Source organism: Paramisgurnus dabryanus, chromosome 22 (assembly GCF_030506205.2).
Source record: "Paramisgurnus dabryanus chromosome 22, PD_genome_1.1, whole genome shotgun sequence".
Classification (NCBI taxonomy): domain Eukaryota; kingdom Metazoa; phylum Chordata; class Actinopteri; order Cypriniformes; family Cobitidae; genus Paramisgurnus; species Paramisgurnus dabryanus.
In genome coordinates, this window is record NC_133358.1 from 19,319,722 (window position 1) to 19,340,767 (window position 21,046).

Consider the following 21,046-nt stretch of genomic DNA (forward strand, 5'->3'; position numbering starts at 1 on the left):
GGAGGGGCTGACCGCACCGCTGTGGCTGGTCTGGAGATGATCCAGTCTTACGGGTAACGGCGTGGTAGCTCTCCGGCGTGCTGCTTGGCTGAGTCGGGCGTCGACCCTTATGGCCAGGTCGACGAGAGCATTCAGGGACGTGGGTAGATCCACCACATGAATTTCTTGTTGGATGCGGTCAGCCAGCCCATGCAGGAAATGATCCCACTGCGCTTCTTCGTTCCACCTACACTCCGCCGCCAGGGTGCGAAACTCGATCGCGTAGTCAGAGACTGTCCTCTCCTCCTGACGGAGCTCTGAGAGGCGTCTCGCGGCTTCCTTCCCGGCGACGGAGCGGTCAAACACCCTCTTCATCTCATCGGATAGGGCGGAGAACGAAGAACAGCAGTCGTCACGGTTCTCCCACACCGCCGTCCCCCAGAGGGCAGCCTTCCCAGTCAGCAGCGAAAGCACGAATGCCACCTTGGTTTGTTCGTTGGAAAAAGTTCTGGGTTGTAATGCAAAATGGAGAGAACAGTGAGATAAGAATGTACGGCAAAAATTCGGCTCACCCGCATATTTGTCGGGGATAGGAAGTCTGGGCTCCAACTGGGAGGCGCCCTCTGGTGAAGAAGATGTAGCTGGGGGTGTGGGAGGCGCAGTGGGCGGTAGTTGTTGTTGTTGTTGTTGTTGTAGGGCCAGCTCGGACACCTTCGTCACCATTACTTGGACTGCTCGACCCATCTCCTCTATAACCTTGTCCTGACGGTCCATCCTCTGAACCGCCCGCTGGAGAAACTCTTCGAGAGGAGATGGGGAGTGATTTCCCGCTGCTTCCATTTCTGGTCAGATCCTTCTGTAACAATAGAACACGCTGGAAGCAGATGCAGGAAAAATAACACAGGTTTATTTGAAGATGTAGACAAACACAGGGACTTAAACAAACATAATGTCCAGATGATGGTAATGGTGCTCGAAGGACTACGGTGGTAAAGCGGGTGATGGTGGTTGTGATGGTCGTTGGTGGTGTAGGTCTGAAGTGGAATATAATCCTGGAACAGAGACCGGAACATCCAACACGAAGACGACACGAAACAATCCACACACGCTGTACAAACAATCCAAAAAGACACGGAGGCCAAACAAAGAGCGAGGATCTGACAAGGAACAGAGAGCAGAGTGAGTTTATATGGAGAGTTTGTAATGATGAGCAGCTGGAGTGAGACAATCAACACAGGTGAAGGGAATCGGGATAACGAGCACATGACATCACAGGTGAGTAAACACCATACACGAGACACAGAGAGAGCAGTGTATTTACCCACCGTGACACAATCTTGCTGTCGTCTCTCTCCCTGTGCTCGTTCTTGACCGTGCACGCAGGTGCACATTTGCTGCTAAACATACCGTGCTTTATAAGCGTTGTTGCAAGTTTCTTAAGGCAGAGTAATGAATAGGTTATTTCCATTTTGCGCAGGAATATATGATGGGATTAATATCCGTTTAGCCAAGACTCATATATGTGATCGAATTTAAATAGAACAGTTTTAACAAGTCTATCTAGCTGATCAGAGAAGTGACCAGGTGTAAAAAGCCCTAATGACTGCTGGAATGTAAAAAAAGTAATTGTTAAAAAATTGTTATGATTTTTGCAAATAATTGGCAAAATTATTAGAAAAAAATAGTTGAAATAAATGGTTATTCAATATTCGGCCTTTGGTTGAGTTTTTCATTTTATTCGGCTTCAACTTTGGCCAAGAATTTTCCTTTCAGTGCATCCCTAAATGACACCGAACCACATGCAAATATAATCTTAAGTTAAATGTACTTATCACATCCTCACATCCAGCTCTTAAGTCAAGTCAGTGCAATACACCATTCATGTAGAGTTCATTATACTTGCTAATGCAGTAGTGCTACTGAAACATAATCACAGTTACAGAGCTGGAATTAAGAGCTGGCTTCCATCTCTTTCATTAGCCTCATCATTCGTTCTTTCATTTAAAGAGTATTTCAAAACTGTTTCATTTCGGTTGATGAAATATAATCATGCTTTGTTCTTGTCCTTGTAATAAGCATCACTTTCAGGTTTACGTTATTATTGAGCTGGTTGATCTCTCGGTTATTTGTTGTTGTGTGTGCTGGGCCGAGCTCATCTGCGGAGATCTTTGGTCAACCAATCTGCAGTGTGGACGTATTGTTTACAACTCAGCCATTTAGACAGATATGCTAACAGGAAATGCCTTGTTTTCTGTACTGTCTGTCATTTAAGTGTAGTTTGCAGTTAAAGCTTTACGTGAATCTCTTCTTGATGCTTGCGAAGAGTGATGCAGTTAAAACAAAACGTAATATTTCTTCTACAGTATAGACCTCACTTCATCTCATTTACTTGTAATTTCTAATGGTTTATTTGCTCAAGCTTAATACTTCAATGATTATACAGAAATGCAATATTTTTCTTACCATAAATTACTATATTTAAATACTATAAATAAAGTTTTTAATGTGTAACATCTAAATTAAACAAGTTTAGTTCAATTTATTTAATATTATTTAATTATCTAAGATGACATAAGCATAAGATTACATCAAATTAGTTAACTGTTAATTAAGTGGGAAAAGAAACTGTGGGGTTGCTTTATGCACAGCTTTCTGATCTGAGATCTGTCATTTCGAATAGAATCATATATTTGAACATCTGTGATGCAGTGGGGTGTCTTCTTGTTACCCCTGGTGCTAAAACCTCTTCATCCACTGCACCACTCTATTTAAAATCATGATGAAAAGAACAAAACTGCATATAAAGAGCACATACTGTATAGCACTTTTCTATTGCGAGGTACAACAAGGCTCCGCACAACTAGGCTCAGGTCGCTTTACTTTGTCTCGTTTTGCTTTTCCACTGCAGTTTAGTGCCGGTTCAAAATAGGTACAATTACAGCTTTATCGTTATAGTTGCACCGATGGTCCGATTCAAGATTTTACATTTCATTTGGTGTGTAAGTGTGTATTAGTACATGTTAACGATATGCAAAAGTACAAACCCCAAAGTAAATGATTATGCGAGTTATCGTCTCCAGCGTAAATCTCTTTTCTTGGACTACAACAAAAACACGGATTATAGGCAACAGTTTACTTCCTAGGATTGGTGATGTAGACAAGACCGACATTATTATAATTCCTCCTTCTTGGACTCACAGCTTGTAAGTTAACTCCTGTCAGCCTTGCATTGTGCGCAAATCTTTCAAAAATGGTAAGGAACGTCACATTTCCGGCTGACTTCCGAGGTATTCATACCAATCGTAAAGAGGCCAATCTGGACATACAAACACATTGTATTATACCAAATACACAAAATAACGTCGTTTTTAGCAATTAAATATGTGCATTTTAAGAATAAACTTCTAATGGTGCATTCACACCAGCCGCAGTAGAGGCGGCAAAAACGCGCTATTTGCGCATAGTTGGACGCTTGAACATTTGAGTGTACTCGCTTCATTCAAGCGTGAAATTCTAGTCATTCGAAACATTAACATGGAAATTCGCGTCATGGGAGGGGCTTCTGCGACTCCGCTCACTTCCTGTAATCACGTCACTACTACAGCAAGGTCCAGATTGGTTGATGCTACGCGGAAATCCACCAAAGTTCAGATTTTTCAACTCCCGCGTTTTCCGCGGCAACACTCAATTCTCGCGGAACGTTCGGAAGGCGCGGCACGGATGGCCATTTGCGCTGTGCATACCGCACCGTAGGATACCTAATCACGTCTTTGCATTGACTTAACATGTAAATCACTCGCAGGAGCAAAGGCTTTTTCTTTCAAAAGGAGGGTAAAAGCTAAAGAGTTTAATAGAAAACAGACTTGATTGATTTGGCCTAAAGCATTTCGAAAGGGATGTTTCTGGAAAAGTTGGTGTTAAGTTGTTTTCTTAACAGTCAGAAAATATTTTGTGTGACTTTCATTTGCCCTAAAACTGTTTGGTTGACTCCTGAAATGTCAGATGTAAAAAAATCCATCAACTCCTTTTTAATACCAAAGCTTTTATAAATATCAGTCAGATTTTTTTTTTAATGATTGGACTATAAATGGCTTGAACTATGTGCCAAACCTTTTCAAAAGGATTAATGACATTTATAATAATTTCTACAAATAAATAGGAAGAAGTGGGACCATATTGTTTATAAATTATTTTGTTTGACCCCAATAGATGAATTTAGTTATGTTGCTCTCAGTGAAATCAAATAATCTTTTCAGATATTGATGTTTTTCAAATAACATATAAACATATAGCATTTGTCTTATTACTTTTTATAATTTTATTTATTTGATTGTTGTGTTACTGCAAGACTCTACTGCAAGAGTTTCTGATAGACTGTTAACATATCATTAGTAAAATAAAGACATAAATGTATCTCTAAGATGTTAATAATCTAGACATGACATCCCAATTATCTCAAGTTGTTTTATAATAAAAATGTATGCATGACTAGAGAATATGATCAGATTTACAATTCCAGTCATTAACATTCTCCACTTTAAATCTTTTTTATCTTACTCTATCATGGGATTTATTTGTATTCACAACAATTTTAGACCATCTTTCCTTATGTGAAGTGGCTTGGGGACACAGACATTCATCACATTTCAGTTCCTGACATTTAATGTATTTGTCTTATTTTTCTATCTTGGTAAAATCATGTTTTCTTCCTGTTGTTTTTACCTCAGGTCCTGTTTTGTATTAAGACATATTTCCATGACACTTTTCCCTTTGTATGGAAAGTTTTGAATTGCACTTGTTATGTATATCCTGCTTTTTGCCGGAAAGGATTTCTTCTTCAATGATTCAAAGTCATTGGTTTTTACTTTAGTTGATGTTTTGGTTGTATAGGGTCCTTCTATCTTATTGCAGTTGACCCTTGCTCATGGCTTTGCCTCCCTTTGTTACTTTTACTCACTTTACAAAATGTGGATTGGAGATTTTACAGTAATCATTCTTCTGTTTCCTGTGTCTAACAGGCACTCCTTCATCGCCTCAATCAATATGCTGTGTCTAAGATTGATAAGAATATCACAGAAGAGACAGTCAAGGTGAGTAATTGAATGCATCTTGATGTTTACATTTTCTGGTAAACACAAAAGTAAGGACAACATACTAACTTCAAACAAAATGATGCTAAGGAAATTATTAAGAATGTATATTTTTAGTTATACTATCCCTTTAGGGGAAAGGTTCATGGATGCAGGAAACAGCTGTAAACACAATAAATATTTAACATTGCTGGCGGTGTGTGAAGTTATAGAGACAGTATTGCTTGCATCCTCTTTGTAATGTATCATGAACTTTCCCATACTGAAATATGGTATGGAAAATATATGACATATACACATATGCATGCAACTTGTATTCCAGAAATGTATTCACTGTATGTGACCCAAAAAACAGCGAAAGTCTTTTTTTTTGTGATTTACTGTTACATAAAATCACCCTACATAATGTAAAGACCATTTAATATAACCTTGAAAATATAACCTTTAATATTGACTGAGTAAGGTCACGATTAATTTATAGTAAAAAAAAAAATTTTACATGATATATGTGTGTGAATTGTGTATAATAATTATGTATATATAAATATACATGCATGTATAATTTTAAGAAAAAAAATATTTTTATATATTAAGTATTTATATTTATATATAATATAAATTATAGATAAATATACAAATGTATATACACATGTAAACATTTCTTAAATATATAACATTGCTGGCGGTGTGTGAAGTTATAGAGACAGTATTGCTTGCATCCTCTGTGTAATGTATCATGAACTTTCCCATACTGAAATATGGTATGGAAAATATATGACATATACACATATGCATGCAACTTGTATTCCAGAAATGTATTCATTGTATGTGACCCAAAAAACAGCGAAAGTCTTTTTTTTGTGATTTACTGTTACATAAAATCACCCTACATAATGTAAAGACCATTTAATATAACCTTGAAAATATAACCTTTAATATTGACTGAGTTAGGTCACGATTAATTTATATTAAAAAAAATAGTTTACATCATATATGTGTGTGAATTGTGTATGATAATTATGTATATATAAATATGCATACATGCATGTATAATTTTAAGAAAAAAATTTTATTTATATATTAAGTATTTATATTTATATATAATATAAATTATAGATAAATATACAAATGTATATACACATGTAAACATTTCTTAAATATATAACATTGCTGGCAGTGTGTGAAGTTATAGAGACAGTATTGCTTGCATCCTCTGTGTAATGTATCATGAACTTTCCCATACTGAAATATGGTATGGAAAATATATGACATATACACATATGCATGCAGCTTGTATTCCAGAAATGTATTCACTGTATGTGACCCAAAAAACAGCGAAAGTCATTTTTTTTGTGATTTACTGTTATATAAAATCACCCTACATAATGTAAAGAACATGTAATATAATCTTGAAAATATAACCTTTAAAATTGACTGAGTTAGGTCACGATTAATTTATATTAAAAAAATTAGTTTACATCAAATATGTGTGTGAATTGTGTATAATAATTATGTATATATAAATATGCATACATGCATGTATAATTTTAAGAAAAAAAATATATTTATATATTAAGTATTTAAATTTATATATAATATAAATTATAGATAAATATACAAATGTATATACACATGTAAACATTTCTTAAATATGTATACATGCATGTGTGTACATTTATCAATAAAAAGTTATTATACACAGTTCACACACACATATGATGTAAACAAAAACTTTTATTTTGTTATAGATTAATCACGATCAATCGTTATGCATCCCTAATGTATACAAATCAAGACTCTCTTGAGTCATTGTTTCCACGCGTCTGCCCCACAGGTGCTGTTTTCTAACCTGGAAGAGATCCTGTCTGTGCACAGAGACTTCCTGTCTATGGTGGAGGAGCTTCTGCAGCCCGAGCCTAACCCGTATCAAGAAGTGGGACGCTGCTTCCTTCACTTTGTTAGTCTCTTTTTCATTTTCTTTTACATACAGTACATACATGCATGATTTCTCATTCACTGACAGATCATTCAGCCAGAGGTCAGAAAACTTAATTTATATATAAAAATAGTACAAAAAGTATGATCTAAAGAAATAGTTTACTTAATTGTTGACATACTTGCATTATTTATAAACCCCTTGTCATTCCAAACACTTTTTTTTCTTCTTCTGTACAGCATAAAATGTGCAGAATTTCCTTTTCCTATAGACGTTTCAGCAGTAACAACATAAACAAGCAGCTTTCGTGGTCAACACGTAACTTCCGGTAAACTCCGCTAAGAATAAATAACAACAAAGTCCTTTTAAAGTAGTTTATTTATATAACAAGCAAAATAAACAACACATAGATTACTTAGGAACCAAAACATTTGTTATTTTCGACGAGGTATATGTGTTCAAATGTTCAGTTTATGAACTAGTCAGACCATTAAAAAAATGAAACCGGAAGTATAGTTCCGACCAGACGTGTAATCGCGTCACCGCACGCGTCCGATGAAACCGTCTATATAGTCAGACAGGTTGCAGTGACATGAAGTTAACTCTTTCCCCGCCATTGACGAGATATCTCGTCAATCAAGAGAAAACGCGTTCCCCGCCAATGACAAGTTTTTCCGTCTTTCTGCAATACCGCTATTATCCACTACTTCCGCTACTTTTTAAACCCGGAAGTATTGCCCTATGGCAAGCGGCTGCATGTCCGTGTCTGTTTTAAAGACCGCTCTGGATGGGATCTCTATGAAAAGTCCGTCACAAAAATGGAATTATCTCTGCTTTTTGCTCAAAATGTGGTGTTTTTGCAGAAGCCTACCCATATTCAAAAGCTGATTACAAAAGAACTACTGAAGGTAGGATGAAACGTTTTTTTTTGTTTGAAAGCAGAGGATCTGTTCTTTCATTTGGTATATTGTATGTTTATATATTTGAAGAAGAACATTTTCTGGAAGACATTAAACTTGAAAAATCATGAAAAACGTTGGCGCTGGCTGGCAACTTTTTTTTTTAAACGCTGGCGGTGAAAGAGTTAAGTAAATATTGACAGATTTTTCAATATATTTCTTTAAAGCTCACATAACACACGATGTTTCTGCTTATCTCATGTTAATCATGAGTAAAGTAATATTACATCCTTCATATGTTCACATGTTCGTGTTGTTTACATTATATGCACTCACGCGCCGATTGAACACAGATATTTAATGCAGTTTTACTCACCGCCTGTAACTCATGACCCGATTGGGACATCCCATTTCAATAAAATCTAGTGCACTATCCCAGATAAACAAACTATATCCTTTGTTTACAAAATGCTGGATTCTTTAGGAAGCTGAACAAGTTTAATTTCCCTCACAAACAAAAACTACTTCTTCTGTGACGTTGATTTCGTGTCAGCTCTTGGTGGGTGGGTGTGTGCTTGCATGCGCTATTCTGGTTAAAGTGCCCATATAAGGACTTCCACTGTACTTCCTTCACTGAAATTGCCGGTAAATGAAATAAAGCAAGATTGTTACGTATTAATTTTTATGTTAAAAAAACTTTCCGAAATATGTACGAACCCTGACAAAATGCATTCGGCACAGAAATACTTCATTACATTTCCAACAGCTTTTTTGACACTTTTCCTATGTTAAGCATGGGGAATCCAACTCTTAAACAGCATTAATAAGTCAGAATGCAAGAAATAGATTTACCCCCCCCCCCTTTTTCTTTACCAGTAAGTGGTTGTACAGTTGTGAGGATAAAGCACTGTTAATGCAATACTGTTAAGTTAGCATTAGACCCGGCAGCCATCTGTCTAGCTTTGGGTAAAACTTCAGAGATAGCAGATTTCTGAAGGACACAAAAAATGAAATCTTAGAATGAATGGTTTGTCATAGAGCTTATAGATATGACCTTCTGTATAGTATGTGACTAACTATGTCTGTGTACCCTTGTGTTGTATATCTCCACAGAGGGAAAGGTTTCAGATTTATGATGAGTACTGTGGGAACCACGAAAAAGCTCAGAGGCTTTTACTGGAGCTTAATAAGATCAGGACAGTACGCACACTACTGCTGGTAAGAGACTTGATGCTGGATTGTTCAAACACTAACAAAAACAAGTCAAGAACAAGACAAGGATCTCTCAGACCCTACCAAGGGGTCAAAATAAAAATTCTGTGCACGCTTATTCTCTAACTTGTATCTTTACTTGACGTGCTTGTAATCATGATGTCCATCTAGTCTTTAATTTGCATGATAGGAATACAAATACAGATTCATGCTTTTGTCAAATCCAGTTTTTTATTTTTGACTGTCTTAGCATAGCAAAAATGTGAGATTGTTATGTTAAGGGGGAACTAATTTGTTAATAGTCTGGACTTGGCTACGGTCAGGTGCAGTACTGAGGAACTGCTGGCGTGTGTGTGTAAGACTATATCTCATGACCTCTTGTTATACATTGACGTTCCTTTGAGAGTCTGACATAAATTCATTTCCTCTGCTTGTGCTGACAGGGTGTCCTTGAACTCACTTTCTTGTAATATAATGGAAGTTTATACCCCTCTGTTACACACACACACACACTCACATGAATACTGCACATGGTATGTTTCCCATTTTTTGGTACAGCCCATTTTATGGTAAATCGATATAAGCTGTTTTTTGCTCATAGTGAAGGCCATACTTTTTTAAAATATAGAGATTGAGATAAAATTGGAAAAGTGATAGCTGAGCAATTACCTTTTCAAATTGATTTTCTGGTATTTTCTTGTCTTTTTGTGTATCTCATAAGAACTGCATGTTGCTGGGCGGCAGGAAGAACACAGAGGTTCCTTTGGAAGGCTACCTGGTCGCACCCATCCAGAGGATTTGCAAGTACCCCTTGCTCCTACGAGTGAGTATAATACAGAATATCAGCAAACTGTGGTACTGTATTTCACGCATATGCACACCGTCTAATTTTGAGCTGCAGGGAAAAGAAAGAATAAATGTCAATTTTGGACAAAATTGAGGTTTTTATCAAAATAAGTACATTAAGCCCTCGTCTAGCGATCCCAATGTTTTAAATAGCCATTAAACATCTAAAATGATCTTTATTTGTACTTTTTGTCGGAGAGGTGTACCGTCCCAAATGCACAGAAATAATGTTTTATAAATGTCTGTTTTGACAAGAATTCACGCAGATATAAGGGGTATTTTACAAGACTTCTGTAAAGATTTGTGTCTCCGTATGTGAAGTTTTAAAATCATATAGATAGTTTATTATAGCATGTTAAAATTGTCACGTTGTAGGTGTTTGCAAAAATATGCCGTTTTTTGAGTGTGTCCTTTAACATGCAAATGAGCTGATCTCTGCACTAAATGGCGGTGGCGTGGTTGGATAGTGCAGATTAAGGGGTGGTTTTATCCCCTTCTGACATCACCAGGGGAGCTAAAATTCAATGACCTATTTTTTCACATGCTTGTGAAGACAAAACTAAGTACTGGGTTGATATTTTTCACATTTTTAGTTTGATAAAAGCACTGGGGACCCAGTTATAGCACTTAAACATGGAAAAAAATCAAATTTTCATGGTATTTCCTCTTTAAGTGAATGTTTGGTTAACTGTTGGGAAAAATATCTCATGTGTAAAATTATATTTGATCCTTTTATTACAGTAGATCTTAATGCTGCCTGCATCAATGTCAATCAAACAATAAAAGACTGTTGCTGGGTCCCAATTCGCCTACTTATACTACGACCTAAAAGTATGTACTGTTTTTGTGAGGAAAATGTACGTACTTTTGAGTTTGTAGCAAAAGAGTATGCACGTTCTGGGACGTACTTCGATGACGTCATGCAAAGTGAACGACAACGTTGTTGCCTAGTTACGCACACCAAACGCAGGTCGTTTGTGAGGCGGCTGGTTATGATGTTCATGTGCAACAATGTGTGTAATGAAAGCTACTTATTTTAAAGTCAAAATAGTTAAAGTTTATAGTATAACTATTGTTTAACGTATTTTATGCTTATTTTATACTTATGTTTGCAAATCAGAAATACCGCGATTAAAATGAACCATGCTTTTATTATAGTAAAAGTTTAGTAACCATATTTCTTAATAAAGTTAACATTTGTACAGCCACAGTATTACTACAAATAAGTCAGTGTGGTTAAACTATGATTAGTGTAGAAAAAGGTGTTTTTTTCATAAGGGTTTATAGTAAGGTATAAATCTAAGACAGAAACATAAAAAGAAATACATAAAAAAGACACATGCATGACACAGTACTACAGCCATGGTACTTTATTTTCACAACATCAACCGAATATTACGAGACAATGAAAGATAACTTTAATTAGGGTTAAACATTTAAATTCTTACACTTAAAAGCTGAGGGCGCATCTCCGCTGCTGCGTCTGGCTGCCATATTTACATCACCACAAAGCTCCTCCCTCCCGCACGCAATGGGTTGTGGGCAATATTAGCCGTTAGAGTGTGGATCGATCTGCACTTCGAAATCTAACCGGAAATAGTAGACCATCCGGGTATCTTTGGGATACTCATTTCAACATACTACGTTTTGGGACGTACTAATTCTAGTTTCGAATACTATTTAGGACGGATAGTATGCGAATTGGGACTCAGCATGTGTGTGTCAAATCTATTAGTTTTACCAGTGACTTTTGAACCTTCAAAAATCAAAACTTTTCTCAAAATTGACTTTGCTGACTTTATCAACTTTAAACAGTAATTTTCTTGTCAGATTCCAACACATCATCATCGTTTTAAAGTTTTTTTATAGAGAATGTTAAAAAAATACAAATTTTTGCTCATTTCAACTCATTTGGCCAGCACAGGTAATAAAAACTGTGCACATTACACATATTATTTCTGTAATATGTAGTGTTATATGCTTTTAAAAACTTGCTGTCATGTTTGAACTTATACCCCTACAATGACATTCAAGCTGTTGATACATCATCTTTGATCTGTTAGAGTAACATGAGCAAATTTGGTCATTTAACTCGTTTGCCGGCAGCCTTTTTTTTTAAAGTTGCCCGCCAACATTTTTTGTAATTTTCACAAAAGTTTCACAAAATGCATTCCAGAAAAAAAATTATTTTATAAAATATATTAACATACGAATATATCAAATAAAAGAACAGACCCTCTGCTTTTAAACAAACAATAAACAAACAAACAAAACAGGAATTTTTTATCCTATCTATTTTTTTTCTCTGCTTATAAACTCTTAAATATGGGTATTTTTCTTTAAAAATATTTTTTTAGCTAAAATCTGAAATAATTGCATTTTTGTAACAGAATTTAGTTTGAGATCAGATTCAGAACGATTATTAAAACACACACAGAGTTTAAAATTAGTAAAAAACAATTGCTTCAGTTTTTTATAAATTGGGTAAGTGCATCTAGTGGATAATGGCGGTATTGCAGAGTAACATAAAACCTCATCAGGAAATTTTTTTAATGTAAATGTTTTCTCTTAATTGATGAGATAACTCATCAATGGTGTGGAAAGAGTTAAAAATGGATATGCTTAACTATACCGGCCTTTGGTGTGGGAAGTCAGGATGTTATAAACTGTGTATTTCGTTGGAAAAGCATTTATGAAGCAATTTCTGAGTTGAATCCACAGCCAACACTATAGCTAATGTTTCGTGGCTGTTCGTGTACATTAAACACCCACAAGAGCTAGTTCACGTAATATTAGCAGAATTTCTGGCATATTTACTAAGGATCTCGCAAGCAGAGTCTCTCTCGCTAAATGCCAGCGATAGGGATCTGTGGTCACTAAGAAAAAACATAAATGTAAATGTGAATTAAACTGATGAAGCTTAACCTCTGTGTTTAGAGATTAACATCTTTCTTAGCAGACCTTGTCATGCAGTAGCAAGATTATTAAACGTGTTACAAATCTAAAACTACGATTGGTGCAGTTGGCATAGTCAAATTTTGTTTGAAATTTAAGTTGAACTTGTGGTTCACGATACGGCCATGTTCTGGTGAAATCACAATGCTTTTGATATTTGTTTGTTTGTTTAGGAGCTGCTTAAAAGGACCCCAAAGAAACACAATGATTTCTCTATGGTGCAAGAATCACTGCAGGTGATGAAGGCGGTTTGCTCAAACATCAATGAGGCTAAAAGACAGATGGAGAAACTGGAGGTGCTGGAAGAGTGGCAGTCTCATATTGAAGGCTGGGAGGTACACGCACACATCTGTTTATATTTTCCTTTGATCTCTTCTTTAATTTAATGGGACAGTTCATACAAAAACGAAAAACCTATTAAAAAATCCCACATTGCTCTGAACCTATATGACCTCTGTGAGATATGGGAACCAGAGGCTGTCCATCTTTACTGTCAAAAATAAAGATCTTTCATCTTTTTGTAAATTTGACGTCTATAGACAAATGATGCTCCCACCCGCCTACAAAACTTCGTTCTTCAACTTGCTAGTGTCTTTTGATGTAAATTATCGAAACCTTATAACCTTAAATCTTTAGATTTAATTAAAGTTGATGTTTTGGTTCTTTTGGCTCTATAAAACTCCTCCTTACACCTACCAGCTCATCTAAGAGCTCTTAAGACTCTCAGCAAAGCCTTTAATTAGACCTTTTTTGTATGGTTAATCGCTGTTTGACGGAAACACAAGATTAACTCCCCTATTTATATTCAGATGGTTGATAAAGGCAGAAATACTTTCTCAAGTGTAAGTGTAAACTAAGGAAAGACTGTATCTGCAGTTATACAGAGCACATTTACATTTGGTATTAAAGGGACACTCCACTTGTTTGGAAAATATGCTCATTTTCCAGCTCCCCTAGAGTTAAACATTTGTTTCCTTTCAGTCGGTCACTACGACGTCACGTCGTGACCGACGAATTGGGAACTCGCTTAGAGAGACCAATCTGCTTCGTATACTACTAAAACGCCAATGAACTTGGCATTGAGATATTTGCATAATGCTGGCGCCGCCCCGCCAGGTGCCTTTATAAGCAGCAGGTGCAAATAGGGAAATTAGCTTTTTCGCTTCGAAAGCCGGCTTTATCTGCTACTGAGAAGCTACTTTACTCTGTTGGGATTTGATTGCTGAAGTTGGTTGAACTAGCAGTATCACAGCGGACGCTTCGCTTATTCCACGGCTCTACATCTGTTTATTGTTTTGAGTTTAGTGTGTGCGTTGCCTTCCTGTGCGCTCATCAACTAAGCATCTGAGTGAATTTCCCTAAAAGAGTGATACGAGAGAGCTTTATGCCTTGTTAAAGGCAGCCACTCTCTCGTATATGCGGAGATCAGCGTCCTTTTCAGGATAGCTTTTCGCCCGTGCGATCTTGGATGTGAGAAGTATAAGGGTTCCAGTGACGGTCACGAGCGCTGTCTTCGTGCTCAGGCATCGAGCACTCCGGGGCTGCGTTCGTGGAGAGTTTCTGTTCTCTCTGTGAGAGCATAACCCTCTTGGATTGCGGAGACGACTGTCGTTTCTACGGGAACGCTGTCCGTACCTTTGCAGTGCTGACGCCGCCATGGTGCGGCTGTCAAGCGCTCGCAGGGCGCCCTTCGCGTCACTACGCTGAGTAGGACGGAGGATGCGTCCTCCACCTACCGGCCTTCTCATCCTCAGCCGGTTGAGGCTCCGGTGGAGACTGTAGAGTCGTGTTCTACGATGTCTGCCGAATCCATTGGACCTCCTTCTGGTCCTGTTACTTCTGCAGCATCAGAGGGGTGTCCATTTTTCCTCCGAGGCAGAGTCGTTCCGGAGATGGCGGCCGTGCCCGCTCGAGCGGCGGAGACAGTAGAGTTGGAAAGGTTAACCCCTCTCCGCCCGAACCGTCCCGCCCACAGGATTGGTACTTCGGAGCTGCTCGGGCCTCTCGGTCCTCTCCTCCTGTGCCTTTCTTTCCCGACGGCACGAAGAGCTGACGTGATTTGCGGCCATCCGGCCGTTCAGCTTTCACCCCTCACCTCCCTCACCAACGGAGCCGCTAAAGGCGGGGACCCCTTCAGTGGAGCGGGATGTGTTCCTGGAGGGACCACCCAACCCTTCCCTCCCGTGTTTGTAGACAGTCGTCCGGTTACGGACGCTGCCCATCAGGCATGCCGGAGAGGCGGCTTCGGCCCTGCACGCAATAACGTTGCTACAGGCTCACCAAGGATTTACGAGGGAGACCGCGACCTTCAGTCGTGCGATGTCCACCACAGTGGTTCAAGATCGCCACCTTTGGCTGTGTCTGGCTGACATGACGGACGCAGACGAGAACAACTTGAATGCTCCTGTCTCACAGACCGGCCTCTTCGGCGAGCCAGGGGAGTCGTACAGCTCCGCTGCGCAGACTGAGGCGATCTCCTAGGTCATGCCCCGGCGGAAGAGAGCTGCCCTTGGTCCACCACGCCGGCTCCTCAGTCTGCCTCTCGCCGTCGGCGTCCTGCGGCGACCACCTCCGTTCCCCTCCTCGGACCCCATCTCGGCAGCGCAGGGGAACCGGTCGTCAGCAGCTCGCCCCGCCCGCTTAGCCGCTTCCCGTGAAATTCGGGAGTTTAAGTGGCCAGTGAAGGGCGACCCGGATTGGCAGAGGATCACTCTTCAGGAGATGGAGCTCCTTCCCCCGATAGAGGGTCGGGTGGAAAATCCTTGGTTTGCATATGTTCCACCGGCTGTTCGGCCGGTACCCACTTAACCACACATAAGAGTGCATTCCTCTTCCCTCTCTAGGTCTCCGGAGGATCGAGAGAGCCGTGAGCGGGTACACACCAGCTCCCCTACCTCTCCTCTATCGCCAGCGGGTGACCTGAGGAGTCCGAGCTCTCCGCTGAGGAGACCAGACCACCAGCACCCTCATCGGAGTCTGCGCTCTCCGTAGAGGAGACCAGACGACCGTTACCCTCAGCGGGCTCAGGTCAGTGTCACACACACATACTGTAGATGTTTATGCTGTCACAGCAGACGCACCGGCAGTCCCACCTGTCTCGCTTCGCTGCCCCACCGCGGGTACTTCGATAGTGTCGTTATTTCTCCTCGTACGGTGCCTGGGTGCTTGGCTTCAGTTCCCAGCCCGTTTCGTTGGGTTTTACGCACGATCCGCCTCGGTTACGAATCCGGCACACCCCAAAATTCGGGCTTTCGTTTCACTGTAGTGGAAGCGTCCGATGCACATGTACTGCGTGCAAAAGTCGATATCCTGTTGGCGAAGGATGTTCGAGCCGGTCCCTCTTACCGAGATGATTATGATAGTGTTTTTCCAGCCTTTATCTCATAGTACCCAAAATACGCGGCGGGTTACGATCGATTTGATTTACGCACCGGCTCTACGAAGGTGTTCTTTTTGGATGATAACGCCGAGGCTCGTATTTCAATATTCAGATCGGTTTGCAGCCTTAGACCTGTAAGACATGTACTTTATGTGTCCATCTCCCCTCGCTTTAGACCGTTTTTCGCTCTGCGTCGTGGGGTGGGCATATTAATACTAAGTACACCATTCGAGCTGTCTCTCTCTCTCCGTGTCTCCATGTGCTAGTCACGGCATTAAAATGTCAGAGAGAGAGCGTTGTTGGCATTCTGCTTTTTTCTACGTCGACTTATAATAGCCCGTTCTTGGCAGACGTGCGCGAACACAGAGAGTTAATGCTTCGGCATCTCGCTCGTTTAAGTCTTCAGGTCAACTGGGAAAGAGCAACTTTGCCCCGTGCAGAGGATCCTTTTTCTCAGTATGGAAATAAGACTCGATCGACTAATTGGCGTGTTTAACAAGAGCGCGCAACCAGTCAGTTCTGACTTGCCTCGGTTTAATTCGAGGGAAGTACGCGGTCCCTCTGAAACAATTTCAGAAGCTCTTGGACATATGACAGCATGCTGCGGCTGTGACGCCGCCCGAGCTGCTTCATATGAGACCGCTTCAGCATTGGCTTACGATCGAGTCTCGAGGAGAGTGTGGCACACCGACATACACCGTGTAAACATTGCACCTGCGTGTCATTTAAATTTTTCCCTGTGGTAGACCCGGCATTTCCGATAGAAGATATGCCCCTGAGGGGTCTCCTGGCATTCTGTATATTGCAATGCCCTCAGCACGGGATGATCAGCCACGTATGACGGGCTTGCAGTCTCAACTGCCGCGAGCGGTGCGCTGTATATCTGGGACTTGTACGCTCCGCTATGGAGATGCGAGGGAAGGATGTATTAGCCGACACCAATAACATTGCGACTGTTGCGTTATTTATCGTTAAGGCGGTTTTGCGCTCTCGTCACCTGTCGCATCTCGCTCGTCATCTCCTCCTTTGGAGTCAGAAGCATCTGAGGTCCCTTCGTGCCATTTACATCCCGGGTTCGCTCAATACAGCGGCAGACGCGCTTCCCGAGCTGCGCCCCCAGCGAATGGCGACTCCACCTCCAGACGGTCCAGCTAATTTGGAAGAAGTTCGGTTGTGCGTAGATAGATCTGTTTGCGTCGCCGGACGATACCCACTGTCGCCTATTTTATTCACTAACCGAGGGCAGCCTCGGCGTGGATGCGTTGGCACACAGCTGGCCGCGGGGGGTGCGTAAATACGCATTCCTTCCAGTGAGCTTTATTGCGCAGACACTGTGCAAAGTCAGGCAGGACGAGGAGAGCCTTTTATTAGTCGCCCCGTACTGGACTACCAGGAATTGGTTTTCAGAGTTAATGCTCCTCGCGACAGCCCCTCCCTGACGATTTCCCCTGAGGAAAGACTTTCTTTCTCAAGGAAGGGGCACATTATGGCACCCGCGCCCCGACCTGTGGGATTTCCATGTATGGTCGTTGAGCGCGCGCAAGGTTTAGGTGATTTATCGCAAGCGGTATCTAACACCATCGACGCGGTTCGAGCACCGTCCACAAGACGGGCTTACGCGCTTAAAGAAACCTTTTTCGTCACCCGGTGCTCTAAGCAAAACGCGAGGACACCAGAGAATGCCCATTAACATTGTGCTTTTATATCTTTAACATAGGTTAGATGGTAGGCTGTCCCTCCGCCATTAAAGTTGATATCGCCGCTATTTCTGCTCATCACTCTCTTATCAACGGCAGATCAGTTGGCCAGCATGATTTAATTATTACATTTTAAGAGGCGCTCGCAGGCTAAACCCCTCGCGCCCTCCCTCTTTCCTCCTGAGACCTGTCCATGGTCCTGAAGCCTTCAGGTCTCCCTTTTGAGCCTTTGCAGTCTACGAGTCTGATGTTTTTATCAATGAAAACTCTGACCCTGATAGCATTGGCCTCCATGAAGAGAGTAGGGGATTTACATGCATTCTCTGTTGACGATTAGTGCTTTTAGTTTGGTCCTGCTGTCTCACTGAGACCCAGACCAGGCTACGTGCCCAAAGTTCCCACCACTCCCTTCAGAGATAAGGTGGTGAGCTTGCAAGCGCTGCCCCCGGAGGACGCAGACCCAACCATGGCTTTGTTGTGCCCCGTACGCGCACTGCGACTCTACGTGGATCGCACGCAAAGCCTCAGGACCTCAGACCAGCTCTTTGTTTGTTATGGTGGCCAGCAGAAAGGGAAAGCTGTCACTAAGCAGAGGATGTCTCATTGGATAGTTGATACTATCGCCCTGGCTTATAATCTTCAGGGTATTCCTTGCCCCTTTAATTTGAGAGCGCACTCCACACGGAGTGTTGCCTCATCTTGGGCTTTAGCTCGTGGTTCCTCGCTAACAGACATCTGTAGAGCTGCTGGTTGGGCGACACCTAATACGTTCACTAGATTTTACAGTGTTCGTATCGAGCCTGTATCCTCTCGTGTTCTTTCCTCACCAGGGGGAGCACGGAGAGCGGTCTCGCAGGTCGGCTTGCAGCCTCCAACTGATGCTTCATAACAGTATGGAAGGCCTTCAGAACAAAAATGCGTAATGGTTTGAATTGTTCTTCCTCCGCTGCCTTGGCAGCCTTTGTTGCGGAGCATTGGCTGTCAGCCTTTCACTAGCTGTATCCTCGCGAACCTACGTGTCTGGCTCGGGCTCCACATTGTGTCCCACCGGGTTCCTTTGTGAGTATTTTTCCGTGGGGTTAATCCTACCAGCCCACGTTTCCCTTAGCAGAGCACTGCTTTGCTTACACAGCCACGGCTGTCTTTATTCCTCAACTACGGTTGACTTCGCCCACCATTAGCCCTTAAGACGGGCGGTGGCTTCCGCAGCGTTCCTATCCCGCTCAGGTAGGGCGCTTCCCAGTCGCTGGCACTTCTGTGGGGTTAAAGGAACATCTAGTGCCCGGCCTTCTGCCTTAAAACCTAATTCTCCTTCTCCTTAAGTGGAACCGGAGGGCTTTACGCAGACACTGGAAGAGGTCAGCCCTCAGTGGCGTTTTGGTAGGGATTCCCAATTCGTCGGTCACGACGTGACGTCGTAGTGACCGACTGAAAGGGAACGTCTCGGTTACGGATGTAACCCTCGTTCCCTGAAGGAGGGAACGGAGACGTCACGTCCCGTCGCCACAGGGCTGCTCCCTGCTGTTTATCGACCGGTCACTTTCTCCCGGCTTTCTCAGCGAAAAGAAGCTAATTTCCCTATTTGCACCTGCTGCTTATAAAGGCACCTGGCGGGGCGGCGCCAGCATTATGCAAATATCTCAATGCCAAGTTCATTGGCGTTTTAGTAGTATACGAAGCAGATTGGTCTCTCTAAGCGAGTTCCCAATTCGTCGGTCACAACGTGACGTCTCCGTTCCCTCCTTCAGGGAACGAGGGTTACATCCGTAACCGAGACGATTTTTACCGTTTTGGAATCCATTCAGCTGATCTCCGGGTCTGGTGGTACCACTTTTAGCATAGCTTAGCATAATCCATTGAATCTGATTAGACCATTAGCATCCCGCTTATAAATAACCAAAGAGTTTTGATATTTTTCCTATTTAAAACTTGACTCTTCTGTAGTAACATCGTGTACTAAGACCGACAGAAAATTAAAACTTTTCAGCAGGCAAAAATAGTCCCCTTAGTATCTTTCAATTGCAGGGGACTATTTTCGGCTGCTGCGTAAAATCATTGCGCCTCCTGCAGCCATGTTATGCCAACAAAGTCAATGATTATTACGCCTGAATGAGTGTATAGTTCCTAGCCATATCTGCCTAGAAAATCGCAACTTTTATTTTTATATTTTATTTTTAACTACAGAAGAGTCAAGTTTTAAATAGGAAAAATATCGAAACTGGTTATTTTTGAGCGCGATGCTAATGGTCTAATCAGATTCAGCCAGACCTGGAGATCGGCTGAATGGATTCCAAAACGGTAAAAAGCTAATGTTTAACTCTAGGGGAGCTGGAAAATGAGCATATTTTCAAAAAAGTGGAGTGTCCCTTTAAGATGCGTTTAGGTTGACTGGATCACAAGTGGATGAGAGAGACGCATTTCCGGTTCCCAACAGGTGTTTTAATCCATCTCTTTTGTCCCCTTTCGGAGGCTTCTCTTATGATTACTTTGCGCGGATGGTCTATGGATGAATCATTAAAGCATAAGCAAGAGAAATGACGGGTTAAAGTTGATGCACACTAATATTATTTCAGAGTACCACTGCTTGTGTTTGGTACTGTAGAACATCCTGCACAACTTTTTGTCACCCTACCAAAAATGACAAAAACACATTTTGGTTATTCTCCTTTTTTGTCATTATTATTTCTGGACATTGACAGCTTAAACATTCTTAAAAAAAAATTAAACACTTAAAAATTTAAAAAAATAAAATAAAATCTTAGTATTTTTGTCTTGTTTTCAGTTAAAACAACTAAAAAGTTTTAAATTAAGATGCTTTTTCTTGTTGAGCAAAACGACCCAAGAATATAAGTGTAGTTTTTAGACCAAAAATATCAAATTTAAGTGATTTTGTGCATAAAACAACCAAACGAATCGGCCAATGGGGTAGGCAAAAAATCTTGAACATTTTTCTTTAACACTAAATTCAAGAAAAAATTGCTTACACTATTGGCAGATTTTTTTTGCAGTGAAGATTCTGCTTGATTTCTTGAAAGCAAGAAAATTCATACAGG

At 40.9% G+C, this 21,046-nt stretch overlaps 1 protein-coding gene across 2 annotated transcripts in view; it reads left to right on the forward strand.

The window, feature by feature from the left end:
- The window catches only part of prex2 (phosphatidylinositol-3,4,5-trisphosphate-dependent Rac exchange factor 2), a 169,340-nt gene that overhangs the window by 31,421 nt on the left and 116,873 nt on the right, over positions 1–21,046 (forward strand). For both annotated transcript variants that reach the window (XM_065258097.2, XM_073813102.1), the window contains exons 2-6: positions 4,998–5,069; positions 6,904–7,026; positions 9,018–9,122; positions 9,838–9,939; positions 13,091–13,252. In XM_065258097.2, coding sequence (XP_065114169.1) covers positions 4,998–5,069; positions 6,904–7,026; positions 9,018–9,122; positions 9,838–9,939; positions 13,091–13,252 — 564 coding nt within the window. The remainder of the gene's footprint in view (positions 1–4,997; positions 5,070–6,903; positions 7,027–9,017; positions 9,123–9,837; positions 9,940–13,090; positions 13,253–21,046) is intronic.